We start from the raw sequence: 15,954 nt of genomic DNA on the forward strand, positions 1-15,954 counted from the left end.
TTGGATAAACCATTTTCTGCGTGTGAGAAGTAGAACGATCAAACTCAGCTGCCAAACAAAGAATAAATTTACATGCATTTGAACTAAAGTGATTATGTTACCAGCACAATTGGATAAGGTGGTATCTGGATCTGATCTTTTGGAAACCTCAATGCCAGATGAATTCAGTTGTGAATGCCTTGATTCGATCCGGAGGTGCTGGATTGCGCACATCCAGGGAGAGGTGAGGAGAACTAGGTAGGGACACTAAAAGTGAAGCAAAGATCTTCGTCAAATTCATCTATAAGCTTGTTGAGAAACGAAAACGACATCGTTCCTTTTGATTTTTGTTTTTTGGTTATGATTATGTTGCATTACATTCACTCGTAAGATTATTGACTCTCAACTAGCTGAAGACCCCAGCTGAAATCCTCACAATGTCTCACATGAGGTACAAGTGCCCCTGTATCAATTTCTTTCTTTCTTTGCTTTGCAGTCCCAAGTTGGGGAGCATGAAAACAAGGCTTTAATGACATGACCCGACGACAAGGCGGATTTTGGACCGTTTGATTTTCAGGAATGAATAGAACCCATGGTTTCAGATCTCTAAGACTTTGAGCCACATACCCAAATGTAGACTTCGCACTTGTGACCAACACATCAGAAAAGCTTAGCAGGAATATTTCTGCCAAGGTTTTTCTGTCATGCACTTCATCTGTCTTTTGAAGCTCTTCATGGCTTGGCTGGAAAACCGCAATTATGTCACCAGTCAAAGTTGGGTATTCCGAATACATATTCCTCATTTTCTTATAGCATTCTGGTAATAAACAAGTAATCAGTACTGATTTCAGTTTTGGGTTCAGAGGAGTTGTCACAATGGGCTTATTCTTCTCCACTAGAGGCAGCAATTTCTCATTGAAAGCACAAGCTAAAATTTGGTCCATTACATGGTGAAATCGACCGTAGCCCTGCGGTTCAAAACTTCGAATTCGAATCCCAATCCTCTGGTCTGCCTCTGCCAAATAAGCTTGAGTACCTTGTGATTAGTCCCCATACATGGTTTGAGGGGTGGAAAAGGTACCTTCCCAAGTTGAAAACAGTTTCTTTCTGAGGGAACAACTTGTTAAGCTCCTTGCTCAAAAGATGGCATTTGGAAAAGTGATGGAACAAAGTAGTTATCCATTTTCATAATCAACCAAGGGACTTTCACAAGAAGACTCTGTTCTTGATCACAGAAAAAAGTTTGTCTTCATCATCATAATCAAAGTATAGATGGAGATATACATACGACGACGGTAGTGATAATTCTGATGGGTTATTAGTCTTTCTCAACATATTCCCGAAACAACTAGGAGAGTTCTGATCAAACTTGTAAAATTGATTTTTGATGGGGAAGCTGTTGGGGAGTAGCCATGATTTATGTGGAAATTGTTTCAGAGAAGAGGTCAGGCACGTCTTTTCTGGGGTCAAGAAGAAGGACTCTGTTTGTGAGAAGAGCATAAAGGAAAGCAGCCGCTATAGTCAGCATTTTGTTTCCCAAGCCTTATTAGCTATCCAAACCACATAGTTCCACTCATCTGTTGCATTAGTACTCTTACCATTAGACTTCTCCTCGAGTCGTTTTAGTAATGTCTTGTAGGGTTTGGTATTTGGCCCACATCGTTTATGAAGATCTTCATAACTTTGAAGAAGAGGGAAGATAAGAAGAAGGCTTGTGGGGTGAGATTTTCCGATATAAACTTGATTGGTATCTGCTTAAACAAGACCCTTCATCAAACCCAGGAGCTGCAAGTCCATCATATAAAGCATTGTCTGCGTGTTGAAATTGAGATCAGATTTTGGAATAAATTTGAGCACTTAATTACAGTGAATAATATGTTACCCGCCAAATTCGATGAAGGTGATCTTTCACAAACCGCAATGGTGGATGAGTTGGGATTTGGAGAGGGTGTTTGCAAAGTCCTGGCATCTCCAAATGCATTGATTCGATCAGGAGGTGGGTTTTGGACAACTAGAGAAAGCGTGATGAGAACTGGGAGAGATACGAAAAGTGAAACGAAGATCTTTATCAAATTCATTGAAGATTATAATTTACAAGTATAGTAGGTAGTTTAATAAAAAGATGAATGCTTGGTATCAAAGGATTACAAATCGACAATGACATTTCGTTCATAATCAACCTTGAGCTCAACTTTGCTTCATACTCTTCTTTCAACAACGAAGTCACTTGGTCACAGTCGTGGCAAAGAAACAAGGGAAAAAGAAAGGATAAGGAGTAGAGCCGTTTACTATTTGGGTGAGTACGAGTATCGAAATGGTTGAGAGATGGAGATTTTCCAAATATCAAACTGACTCAACTCGACTTTTGGGTTTTCAACTCGTAACAAATGGCGTTGAAGACGGCAGAGGGAAGTCAACAATATGATATGCATTTTTGGCATGCACGCCTTTGCTGTTGGATTGGGCTTATCGACTGTTGGCTTTATGAGTTGGTCTCCTAATCTGAAAAGCCTACCATTATTACCCAATTACTAAAGATTGAATTAAGACACAATCGTACTACTAACAGAAAAAGCTAGGGTTTCCACCCCCTTCTCAAACACTTGTCTCGTCTGGTGGCGCACCCGCATCAGCGCGGGCTTCCAGCCTCGTCGGCGTGTGGCCTGTGCAACCGGACGGGTGTTGTTCCTCCTCGGATTTCTGAGGTCTAAGTGTTCACTAGCGGGGTTTTTTGGCTCAAGCGTGGTCCAAGAAAGGTGGAGGGGAGGCGGATGTCGGGATGTGTAGATCGTTTCCAATCTAGTATTCTCTCTTCGTGGGCATTTACGGGTGCTGGCCAATGTGGGGGTAAGGTTGATCGGTGACGGGATTGGGGGGGTCACCAACTCTTTGGCAATCTAGGTCATTATCCTGCTCACAGCGAAGATCTGTGAGGGTTGTTGGCGTGGTGATCCTTGTTGGTTGGGGCCGGATCGTTGGCGGAGGGGGTGACGGCGGATTGGTGGTCTGCAGCTTCGGCGTTTGCGGGGGTGTTTGGGGATGGGCCAGACTTGGGCTCTAGGCCTTGCTGGTGGACTAGATTCAGCCTTGTGGGACTGCTAAGGTTTTAGATAGTTTTGCTATTTTATTTCCAATAATTCCATTTTTGGGAGGTATGCACTTGTATGTGTTGTTCTGTGTCTATTTAATATGAGCTTGTTCATAGTTATAAGCTCACTTTTTTAAGTAAGCGATTAGTTCGAATATAGATGGTCTATCTTCTATGTATCACAGTAGGTACTCCTACAACTTCTTAATCTATCTAGTCGAAGACAGCAGAAGGATATGTAATGGTCATCTTAGCATGAGTTTAATGAAATCCACATTTCAAAAAAAGTCTACCATTATTTGTTCTAGAACCATACACAAAATGAGAGGTTCTGAGATAGCGTGGCCAATGGGATTTGGGTCGCAGTGGTGTGATCGTGGCGGAGCGGATCGTGGCGGCGACAGTGTGGGGCGTGACTGTGGCAGTATGGCCGGTGTGGTGCGGTTTTGAGTCGCTGACGGTTGCGATCGTGGGGGGCAGGTTGCAGCGGAATGCGGTGGACGGAGAGAGGCTTGCCGGAGCTGGTTCGTGCGACAGGGAGCTGGAGCTGGTGGACTTGGACCGGACCAGTCTGATGGGCCTTGGTGGACCTTTTGTTTGTGGCTGTCCTCTATTTGGGCTTTAAGTTTTTAGGCTGGGGTCCTACTCTAGTCCAGTGTCAATTTGGGCTAGGGTTTGGGCTCTTGGCCCAACTCTATATGTTTTTAGTTTTTATCTAAATTCAATAATTTTCTTGTATTAGGAACCTAAATCACTAGCGCCTCCGGCGTAGTACCAATGAAGGATCTCTGCTATCTCTACGATCTGAAATGTATAATGAGTAGGTCTAGTCTATGTACCACTATGGGTACTACCACTACCTTCTTGTCTGTCTATGTCCTTAAATGACAGCGGAAGGGTATGTAATGTCATATTCTGGCTTGTGATGAATATACTATTTTCGCCCCGTGGGCATGATTCAAAAAAATGAGAGGTTCTGAGTTTGACTAGGTAGAATCACTTGTTGTATAATTTAAAAGAGAAAAAAGAAAAAACAAGAAGCATGTATAATCAATTCAAATCTAGACCTGAAATTTTGAGACTTCAAGCGAGTTATGAAATTTAGTCTACACATGTATAGCAGAAAAGAAAAGTAGTAGCGAAAAAATAAAATACTAAACAATTTAGCAACAAGGAATTTAGTATCCACAATTTTATACTTGCCTCACAAAATCGTAAGTATTAAAAGAAAATTTTGAGGCTCAAACGAACTATGAAAGAGCTTGAAGCCACGAATTCTTGGGCCTCAACTTAAAAATATCAAATGAGACCCGAACAAACTCAAAAACCTGAGACGATTGCCTCTTGGGCCTCACCTCGAGTCTAGGCCTGAATCAAATATTTGACAGTCCACAAGTTACGATTCACTTTCTAACCCGCAGCACAGAGAATCTGCATGTGGTGATCCCTAGGGCACTGCATTGGGCATTTGAATCCTCATCTCTTCCAAGAGATGATTCACCGTCAATGGTGACGCGTGTAGAACTGACTTTTAAAACTGCGTTGCACTCGAACCCAGCCCGCCAATAAATACGAGATGCTGAATTCTAGATCACTCTATGGTTATTGCAAAATATTTCAGACGAATTTAAGTCACGGAGCTGCATGTAATTGACTACGGCTTAGTTTGAGATTGCTGTGCTGTGAGGGGAAGCACTTTCGAACTTGCTGTGAGAGGAAACACTTCCGAACTTGCTGTGAGAGGAAGCAGCTGAGGTGTTTGGTAAACTGTTTTTAAAAGTGCTGTGAGAACGAAAAGCAATTTCTAGGTGTTTGGTAAGTTGCAAGACAAAAGTGATTTGGCTGGGTATAATTACCAAAATGGTCATACATGCTAAAATATGCTACTAAAATACATAATTTTATTTTTTTGATTATGTAACCATACCAAATAAAAAAAAATTTCATGTATTATTCTTGTACCCTTTCTTGGACAGAATAAAAGATTTACTTTAAACCCTTCAATATTCATATTATGTTTTACTATTACACAAAATAAGTCTAGAATATTTAGATTAATTTCCCGACCATAGTTCAACGGAAACCATTACAAAAAATATATTAAAGTCACTTGAAATTTGTAACTAAATACTAAGTAGATGCATTCATTAAACTTAATTGTGCAATTGCATTTCTTAACACCTCCATTTCTTGTCTTCCCAGACCATCTCCATCATGTTCATTATCCTCCATTTCTTCAGTAGTCTCTTCACTTGAGGGAATCATGACATTGTGACCTAAAATTTTAAATTATTTCCAAGATTAATTTTAATTTTCAGTAAACTATTGAATGACAGTAGGCAAAAAATTTATCAAAAAGTTCAAATTTATTATGAATAATGTAGTGATAAACAAAGCCATAACATCAACTATTTTTCAACTCTAACTAACATGAACAAATTGAGCTTCATAAGCCTTCAACTAGAAACAAAATCTACAGCAGCTGGAGGACTGTCGTGGCCACTATTCTTTACATGGACGACCTTTTCCAATGACCTCAGCAGCATTCTTTACATCAATGACCTTATCAGCAGCAGCTGCAGCGGTCACAATAAGAAGTTCGCGAACCTATAAGTAAGGGCATAACATATTAGGTTAAGTGCATAAATGACTGAGTACAGTACATATATGATTAAGTAAGGGCAGAACTGATTAGGTTAAGTGCATAAATGACTGAGTACAGTACACATATGAAAATTGTTTATGACATAACTCCTGTACTTTTCTTGTTTCACAAATTGAAAGCACCATAGTTCTAACTCATTCCCAAATCAAACCCAAGACCCAAAATCTAACACTGCTCATCACAAATTCCAATTCAAACCTCACTTAGAGCATCATTCAAGACAGTACTTTGTCAGATTGCTAACCAACAACTACATTAACATTGAAAAAGATGTGGGAACAAGAAGACGAAAAGTGCTTTTCAACTAGCCGAAGTTTCAGTCTTTCCGTAAACCGTAAGATGTGGGAACACAAAGATGAACGGTGCTTTTCAACTACATAACCTTATCTTAATCACAAATAGCCAAAGTTTCAATCTTTCCATAAACCGTACACCATTAGGCAAGAGTGCAATTCTTTCTAAATTATGCATATAAGCGAAGATCAACTCTAGTTTGCTAAAAAAGGATACCAATTCTTCCTAACTTAAATTCTTGACAAGTACCAATGTCTTTTTACTTTTTACAATGATAATATAAATGAGTAACATGTTCTCTATATATTTTCAACCATAGTTCAACTTTGCAGCAAAATAAAAGGAAATAAGACAAGTCTTTTCCATATTCAAAATTTAGCCAGATCATCTGATATGCATATTTTAGCCAGATCATCTAATATGCATATTTGTAGTACACCTTCACAATAATGTACAGAGAGAAGAAACAGAAAGGAACTGACAAGAGGTAATCAAACCTTCAAGCCAAGATTATATGATCTTGCAGCTGATAATTGAGGCGGCTTGAAATCAATGGTACTGAGTAAGCACCTAAGAAGTAAAGCAAAATGGAAACAGGTTATTTCCGATTTTCTAAACATACAAGCTAGAGAATGAAACAATGAGTAGATCACCTTTCAGAAACTGCAGTAGAATGAAAGAAGGTTCTGAAACTGCATTGGTAATGTGCAGTAGAATTTTCTTTTCTTTTTTCCGGACAAAATACTGTCAACTGTGAGACTACAATTAAAGAAGAAGAAATTTTTTTAGGTATACAAGTAATGGGGAGGGCTGCAGACTTGCATTATTGAACCTAGGAAGATTTTCAATCAGAACGTTAACTAATGTGATATCATGACATACACACATGGTAAACAAGAAACCACATGCGATCCCAACCAATTCACTGATCTATCTTCTTAAACTTGGATGAGGGAGATTGGGAGAATAAGCACAGCTCATATTGATCATTTGACCGATATATATTATTGAGCTACAGCAGCATCCTAAACCTACTGCAACAAAATTTAATCGTTTTTTCAGATTCAGACTAGATCTACTCTGTTACTTGTTCAAAATATAATATATGATGATTCTTGTACTTGCTATATATTGAGCTTTGAACCCTGTCGTACTGTGATTAAACTACTTTTGGAAAAAATCTGAGTTCTCTCATATATGCACAACATAACCAATTTAATACTAGTACAAGTGGGATTAAGGAAAACCAATTCAGAAACTAGCAAGTACTTAGGCTATAGCTTCTATATACTTGATATCAATTGCTGGACGCTCCATTTTGAAGAACAAAAAGAAGAAAGAAATTATGTATGTACTCAATAATCATAAGATCGATAATGGACTTAAAAAAATGCTTTATTACATAATATTGAAACTCATTATAACGGAGAATTACAAAAGCTAATATTACACATGAATTCCCAGGTAGCATCATAATCAAAGAAACGAAATCAAACTACAAAAATGTGGAGGGACTGGAATTGAATTGAAAGAGTGATTCTTACTTACCCCGTCTCTGCCTGCGGAAATTTAGTACCCAAAATACCACAAATCGACAACAGGGCCGCAGCTCTTGTTTCGATCTGTCACTACTTGTTCTGCAGGGGACGCATATAGAGAAAACTAAGAACTTTAGAGGAGAGAAAGAATAAGAAGCGCAGCGAATCAAAGCTCATCGATCAATATACTATAAATTTGGGGAGAGTGGAAGAAGGAGACGACTTACAGTGAGGTTGATTCGCTGAATCAATTCACCACTTTCGGCTTTGAAGATGTCGGTGCACAGAGCGATATCTCGAGCTGGGATGCGTTGATGGCAGAGGACGCTGGGAAGAGAGAAAGGAGATGCTAAAAGTAACCCTATTGACTCAATGTAATTGTTAGAAAATGATGAGGACATAATTGGTCATTTCATAAATTTCATTTAAAAAATACTATTCACTCGTGTTTTCTACAGAAGCAGAATCCAAAAGCTAGGCCTGGGTTGCTTCTCACTTTTAGCAGCTTCTAGACAATTTACAAACACCATACCCAAACCCCAAAAGCAGAAGCAGCTCCAAAATCAATCCCAAACTGGGCCACGTGTTACTTGACTTGTAGCTAGGGGTCATCATGGGCCGGGCTAGGGCCGGCCCTACCCTAAATTTTAGGGCTTAGGGTCGGGCCGGGCCGGGCCTAGTCAAAGTCAACAAAATTTAGGGCCGGGTAGGGTCGGGCCGGAGCTTAAATATGCTAACCCGAAAAGCCCGATCCGTTAGGGCCGAAAGGGCCGGCCCTCAAATAGGGCCGAAATGGGCCAAAAATGGCCTTATTTTGTTTAACAAAAAAAAAAACAATATTTTTTTCTTCTCAAAATATGGCTTAATGGTATATATTGGTGATAAAACACTCATTGTTTTTTATTGAACATATTTTATATTCATATAATACTTGTAACTTATAACATTTATTAATATTACTTAAGGTGGTTATATTCAATTAACTATCTATATAAATCTCCCAATATTAATTGTTGTGTAACAAAGAAAATAGAAATTAAAGAAAACAAAACTTATGAAATCAATTACAAACTAGTTATACTACATTACAAGGCATATAAGGATTATGTGCGATCCAAAAATTTTGAAATGAAAATCGACCAATCTGAAAATTCTCATATGTTTATACAACATTGATAGGTATTGTGTAAAGAAATTAGGCCGATCTGCCGTAAATAAGGCGTCCAACGTAGCGGTCAACGCTTTGCACAAGCAAACTTCCCTAAGGGGAGCGGCACCATGCGCGGACAAACGTTGCGGAATTTTGACATTCGTAAATAGACCCCCTACCCATGAGAGTGTGGGAGCTGAAAGATCGAAAAAAGTGAATTGCCAATGACCGGTTAATAGCATATTTGTTTTATGTTCTATTTAGAGTATTGAGTTGACCGGGTAGATCGAGGTCCAACCGAAGGCGGAAATTGCTGAAATTTCTACCACTAACATATATTCATATGAAAACAACATCCAGCGGTTCATTTTAAAAAAAATTCCATTTCGTTCCCCATTTTGCTCATGGGGGGTAACAAGCCTAATAAACTAGTTATACTACATTACAAGGCATATAAGGATTATGTGCGATCCAAAAATTTTGAAATGAAAATCGACCAATCTGAAAATTCTCATATGTTTATACAACATTGATAGGTATTGTGTAAAGAAATTAGGCCGATCTGCCGTGAATAAGGCGTCCAACGTAGCGGTCAACGCTTTGCACAAGCAAACTTCCCTAAGGGGAGCGGCACCATGCGCGGACAAACGTTGCGGAATTTTGACATCAGTAAGTAGACCCCCCTACCCATGAGAGTGTGGGAGCTGAAAGATCGAAAAAAGTGAATTGCCAAGGACCGGTTAAGAGCATATTTGTTTTATGTTCTATTTAGGGTATTGAGTTGACCGGGTAGATCGAGGTCCAACCGAATGCGGAAATTGCTGAAATTTCTACCACTAACATATATTCATATGAAAACAACATCCAGCGGTTAATTTTAAAAAATTCCATTTCGTCCCCCATTTTGCTCATAGAGGGTAACAAGCCTAATAAACTAGTTATACTACATTACAAGGCATATAAGGATTATGTGCGATCCAAAAATTTTGAAATGAAAATCGACCAATCTGAAAATTCTCATATGTTTATACAACATTGATAGGTATTGTGTAAAGAAATTAGGCCGATCTGCCGTGAATAAGGCGTCCAACGTAGCGGTCAACGCTTTGCACAAGCAAACTTCCCTAAGGGGAGCGGCACCATGCGCGGACAAACATTGCGGAATTTTGACATCCGTAAGTAGACCCCCTACCCATGAGAGTGTGGGAGCTGAAAGATCGAAAAAAGTGAATTGCCAAGGACCGGTTAAGAGCATATTTGTTTTATGTTCTATTTAGGGTATTGAGTTGACCGGGTAGATCGGGGTCCAACCGAAGGCGGAAATTGCTGAAATTTCTACCACTAACATATATTCATATGAAAACAACATCCAGCGGTTCATTTTTAAAAATTCCATTTCGTCCCCCATTTTGCTCATGGAGGATAACCTCAATCATTTAAATGCAATGTATAAGTTATACAACTTTAGGAGGCAAATTGGTATAGACCAACATATTTGTAATTAAATTTGAAATTTTTATCTTATATCTACGCATATCCATTGATGAAATATTTAAAAATGTGATGTAAAAAAATTAGCACGTTTTGCGGTTGTCATGCCATCGGTCAACCAATAAAACATACAAGTGAATATGGTTGACCAATCCAATCGGGTCCGAAACTATGGTGAAATTGACTAAATTTTTAACCACACACATAATTTATTGTAATAATCACATCCAACGGTTGATTTTCTCATTTTCTTTGAATTGATAGAAGTTGCTCTTTGGAGTGTATGATATATAAATATAGATTTATAAAAAAATTAGTGTCCATTCTCTTTGGAGTGTATGATATAAAAATTAGATTTACATAAATTAATTGGGTTCAAATGTTCAATACTTCAATCTAATACCCATTCTCTAAAATAACATATTTCTTATTTCTTTTTATGTAAATATGTAATATAGAAAAATAATAAAAATAAAATATATATTTTAGGGCCGAGCGGGGCCGGGCTTGGCTCTTTCGGGCTCAATCGGGCCGGGCCGTAGGGTAGGGCCGGGTTTCATTTGCATGACCCTTACCCTACCCTATTTGAGAAAGGGTCGGGCCGGCCCGCCCTAATGGAAGGGCCGGGCCGGGCGGGCTTAGGGCGGGTTTAGGGCCCAAGGGCCATATGATGAGGCCTACTTGTAGCCATAACTTGCTCAACTCGGTCACGTGCCTCTGGCAGATAGCTCAGACTTATTTTCCAGTTCTTCAAGACTAAGAAACTGTTAAAATGGCGTTTTCGGTGATGGGTCTCTGAAAACTTCAATTCTGCACTCTTCAATCTTCATTCATACTGAATCCAGGTATCATCAATTTACTCACACTGTCTAATCAACTTGCTTAATGTGATTCTGTGTGGATGCATGGCTGTCGATTAACGCAAATTACCCCAATGAACCCATTTTTACTCACCTCTTTGATTAGTTTCTCCTTTTGAACTATGCTAATAGTATCAAAATGAATGATTCTAAAAACCCTTTTTGTCTGCGAGTATAATCCCTCATTGGGTTTTTGCTGAAACATGTGTTTAGATCCGTAATCTTTTGCTCCCTCAACTTTGTAGGTTTCATTTTGAGCAGTACTTAAATTTAAGAATGAAATCTACTTCATCTGAGCGTTACCATATACAATATATATAGAGATTGTCCTGTTTCATGATTTTTTGAGCCGTTGATTGAATATGTTATGACCTTGGACTTGTATGAACTGGTAAAATGGCTTTGTGTGTAGACTGTGACATAATTTAAGCAACTAAACTTGCAAGAAAGTAAAAAAGATGAAGTTTGGGAAGGAGTTCAAGAAACAAATGGTGCCCGGGTGGGCAGAAGCCTACATGGATTATAATGGCCTCAAGAGGATATTGCGAGAGCTAAGAGAGTACAAGCAAAGTAAGCAGCACCCTGCTGTGACATCTTCTAGAGACTTTGAGCAGAAACCGCTTCCTGACGGAACATTGAATGGAGGAGGAGATGTCGAGGACCAAGTAATAGATGTGAACACATTGCGTGGAGGTGGTTCCAAGCAGTTTTATAAGACCAAGTTCTTGAGGCCGTCAGAGGAAGGAGGAGAAATTGAGGTGACATTCTTCAGAAAACTTGACGAAGAGCTCAACAAGGTCAATACATTTTACAAGGAAAAATTGGAGGAGGTGAAGCAGGAAGCAAGTCAGTTGAATAAACAAATGGATGCTTTGGTTGCACTGAGGATTAAGATGAAGATTCCGCATCAAGATGGCTCAAGTTCAGGGAGGCATGACAATGTTGATTCTCCAATGCCTCTTACAAGGAACACAAATGCACCTGATACTTCAGGTAAATGTGAACTACTCTTGTTGAATTGCCAAATGTGGAGCAGTTGAGCATATGAAACTGTTAAGCAAGTTGAGACTTGAGTTAAGTTTTAGTTCAAGAATTTACTAACCATTAAGAATTTAATCTGTTAATTTGATCTTCTAATTCCTAAAATATAGAATCTTCTGGGAAATTTACAGGAGTTGAGCTTAGGGCATTGGAATCTGGAGTAAAAGCAAATGATAAGGATCAGCAAGAACCATGCCCTGGTGCCTCAGTTGCTGATCCACCACATGCTAACATTTCTAGAAGTGATAGCAGAGAGGTGTTGCATACCTATGACTATAGCCAAGATCCTCTGGAAATTCTTGAGGGTGTGAGAATTAATAATACACTTGAATCTTCAATATCAACCATCAAAGGTGTTTTTAAGGACTCAAAAGAAGAGCAGTTGAGCTTTGATAAAGAGGAGCTGAGGAGAGCGGAAGAACGACCAAGGGTGGCATTTATTGAATTTTACCATAAGCTTCAACTTCTAAAGCACAACAGGTGACAAATAGTAAATTTTTCAGCATGCATTCTCATTTAATTTAGATAGTGGTCTTCCTGTTTGGGTTGCTAAATTGTTATGTACTTATACTTTTGCGAATGGATAGCAGTTTTATGAACCTCTCTGCATTTTCCAAGATTATGAAGAAGTACGAAAAGGTCAGACACACACTTCAAACCTATAAGTCTCAGAATTTTCAGTTGCATACTCTCATTGATTATAATTAAACGAAGTAGTCTAATGAAACTTCTATGCTCATTTACTTCTATGTTTTGCATTAACACAGTTCTCATCAAGGAGAGCATCCAGGTCATACATGCAAATAGTAGACAACTCTGATCTTGGAAATTCTGATGAGGTCTGTCAGAAATCAGAAGTATTCGCTGTGCATTGTATTCAATATAATCGATTACCTCATGCTCATGGGATATAAAAATATTCACCAAAAAAAAAAATTCTAATCAAAATGTCTTGTAAGCTAGTTGGAGAGGTGGGATCTTTGACAGTTCACTGGGTCTTTTACATTTCCTTAGAGGTTACTAACCTCATGGAGAGGGTGGAGGCTACCTTCATCAAGAATTTTTCACACTCAAATCGTAGAAAAGGTATGACGTTACTGAGGCCAAAAGCAAAACGAGAGAAGCACAAAGTATCGTTTTTATCGGGTAAGCACCTATTAATGCCAGTTGACAGTTTTGCTCCACCATTGTACAAGATGAATGTCAAAACATGTATTGCTCCACCAGTCAACAGTTTTCTGGAGTGTGCATTGATTACTTCCCAGTTTTGACTTTTAGGTTTCTTTTCTGGCTGCTCAATTGCTCTACTGGTTGCTATTGTATTAAGAATAAAAGCTCGAAAAATAACGAATAAGAAGGAGGGCACACAGTATATGGAAAACATTTTCCCACTACAGGCAAGTACTGTCAGTACTTCTACTTTTCATTTGACCCGTCTTTTCTCTGAGATGCCAGTGGGTTTCCTTGCAGTTTATTTGGATACATTGTCCTACATTTGCTCATGCATGCTGGCGATATATACTTCTGGAGGCGTTATCGGATAAACTATCCATTTATATTTGGTTTTGAGAAAGGAACTGAGTTGAGTTACCGAGAAGTTTTCCTTCTCAGCACTGGTCTTGCAGTACTTGCATTGGGCGGTTTCCTAGCAAACTTACACTTGGAAATGGACTCGAGTGGTAAACATTACAAGACAGTCAATCAGATGATTCCTTTGGGCTTACTTATTGTAAGATTTTCAAAACATACTAACAGTATACTTTGTAGAATCCCTTGAACTCGGTTATTGCACATGATCTCTGTTACATAACCTTCTTACAGTGAACTATAGCATGGTACCTTCTGCTTATAAAACTTTTGTAGTTTGTGCAAACTATTTCCTTTATCTTTGCAGTTGATCCTTGTCATCACCTTCTGCCCTTTTGACATCCTATACCGTTCAAGTCGTTTCTTCTTCACTCGGACCTTATTCCGCTGCATATGTGCCCTCTTTACCCGGTAATGCAGAGTTGAACATAAATAAGTAGACAGCTAGCCGAAGTATGGAAGTGCCTTGCTTAATTGATTTTCTTCACAGGAGACATTCTCAGACTTTTTCTTGGCAGACCAGCTTACTAGCCAGGTATAGTGATCCCTTGTACCTTATCGGCTACCATTAGAAATAATTGATGACTGGTTTTTTAGTAGTTTCTTTGCTCTTGTTTGATCTCAGATGCAAACCTTGAGCAGTTTTGTGTTATACATCTGCTACTATGGTTTGGGAGAATATTCAAGGAGGCAAAGCAAGTGCCATGAGCACGGCGTCTACAATACTTTGTATATTGTTATTGCTGTCATACCATTTTGGATGCGCTTCCTGCAGGTCCCATTATATTTTAAGTTTATAGTGATTTTTGGGCATATGCTACCTTTATTCACGATGGAAATGTATCGATCTGAGATGCATAATATTACTTGGATTTTTATCATCCAGTCCGTATACTAAAATTTGTAGAATCGTGTATTTTCGGTGGAAAGATGCACTAACAGATTGCATATCTTGTCTTGTACGTAGTGCATTCGTCGACTGTGTGAAGAAAAGGATTTGAAGCACTTGTGCAGGGGTTTAAAGTACTTTTCGACGATTGTTGCAGTTATCGTAAGAACTGTTTATGAGCTGAAAAAAGGAAAGACCTCCTGGATGGTGTTAGCTTTGATCAGCTCTCCTGTTGCAACAAAGATGAATACATATTGGGACATTGTAGTAGACTGGGGACTTCTACAAAAGCGATCAAAGAACAAATTTTTGAGAGATAGACTTCAAGTTCACAGAAGGGCGTGTATTTTGCAGCTATGGTAATGTTTAAATGAATGAATTTTGATAGCTAAATTTAAAGCTATTGATTTTCCTTATTCTCCTGCAAATATGTCAATCGTAGTATAGAGAAATAAGAGTCTCCCGCAGAGGATTAAGTTAAACTAAGTGCTTCAACAAAAGTCACAAAAACGTGACTGCAGCTCCTACTGAACAGCAGTCGAAAAACAAACTAAGAATCTAACCAAAACAACCCAGAAAAATACGAAAATTTACAGAGACGTACTAGACACACAAAGCGCCAGCATACAAAAATTTGGGAATTTTTGGATTTCGTTTACTATGAAAGTAAAATACGTGAAAACAGAGGACAGAAGGAGAAATGAAACTGAGACAGATTTGAGATTGGTTGATATCAAGATGATGAAACTAGCTAGGAAGGAAGTATCCACCCCCAACAATCACACACAACACACTTTGTCCAATTTACTACCAATTAACTTAGTTGAAGACACTCAGATTGGCTCGGTACGTTTGAACACAACCTATTACTCTTTCTTACTTTGTACGCTAGGCAGGAAGTGCTCTACACCTAGACTATTCCCAAGCAATGCAACCTAAAGGTACGCTTATTAGATTAAACATGCAGAGATCATTAAGTCTAAAAAGAGTTTGAGCAATCACTAGGCATCGCAAATAACTTAGAGCCTTGCTAAACCTAGGGTTTTGTTTACTTGTGTCACGCCCCCAAATCCAATGCCAATATTGTACTGAAATATGGCACGTGAATTTGTGACGTGAGTCAAAACGAATAAAATTTTCTTCTTGAATAAATCAATAGGAAGTAAAAGAAATTATATACATATCTGAATAATACTTTTATTAGAAATTGAAATTATTATTTTTACAACACTAAAGCTGAACAAAATATATTACATTATTTCTTTTGAGAAAGCAGTAGAAAATAAAACATTCATTTATTTAGAGAATCACCCCATTTTCCCCAAGCGTCTAATCGCTACCTGAAAACAAGAAGGTGTAGCATCATGAGCAA

The 15,954-nt window shown here is 38.6% G+C and overlaps 1 protein-coding gene, 1 long non-coding RNA gene and 1 pseudogene across 3 annotated transcripts; 1 reads left to right on the top strand and 2 right to left on the bottom strand.

The window, feature by feature from the left end:
- Positions 1–371: 371 nt before the first annotated feature.
- Positions 372–2,066, bottom strand: LOC133712050 (galactoside 2-alpha-L-fucosyltransferase-like; annotated as a pseudogene).
- Positions 2,067–5,130: 3,064 nt separating this feature from the next.
- On the bottom strand, positions 5,131–7,950 carry LOC133712051 (uncharacterized). 2 transcript variants are annotated; one of them, XR_009847131.1, is made up of 6 exons: positions 7,792–7,950; positions 7,575–7,663; positions 6,680–6,785; positions 6,524–6,596; positions 5,498–5,674; positions 5,131–5,343 (listed from the first exon to the last, which is right to left on the bottom strand). It is a non-coding gene; the product is annotated as an uncharacterized LOC133712051 (long non-coding RNA). The 2 variants fall into 2 exon arrangements; XR_009847130.1 differs by lacking the exon at positions 5,131–5,343 and having other exon boundaries at positions 5,415–5,674.
- A 2,965-nt stretch (positions 7,951–10,915) lies between these two features.
- LOC133711089 (phosphate transporter PHO1 homolog 10) lies at positions 10,916–14,956 on the top strand. The gene is given in 14 exon segments (XM_062137260.1): positions 10,916–11,050; positions 11,478–12,058; positions 12,238–12,586; positions 12,697–12,745; positions 12,874–12,945; positions 13,123–13,252; positions 13,385–13,502; positions 13,574–13,835; positions 14,001–14,088; positions 14,091–14,104; positions 14,184–14,228; positions 14,319–14,468; positions 14,661–14,910; positions 14,913–14,956. Coding segments are annotated over 13 exon segments (2,106 nt in total). The 5' UTR covers positions 10,916–11,050; positions 11,478–11,523.
- The last annotated feature ends 998 nt before the right edge of the window (positions 14,957–15,954 follow it).

This window comes from Rosa rugosa, chromosome 5 (genome assembly GCF_958449725.1).
Source record: "Rosa rugosa chromosome 5, drRosRugo1.1, whole genome shotgun sequence".
NCBI lineage: Eukaryota > Viridiplantae > Streptophyta > Magnoliopsida > Rosales > Rosaceae > Rosa > Rosa rugosa.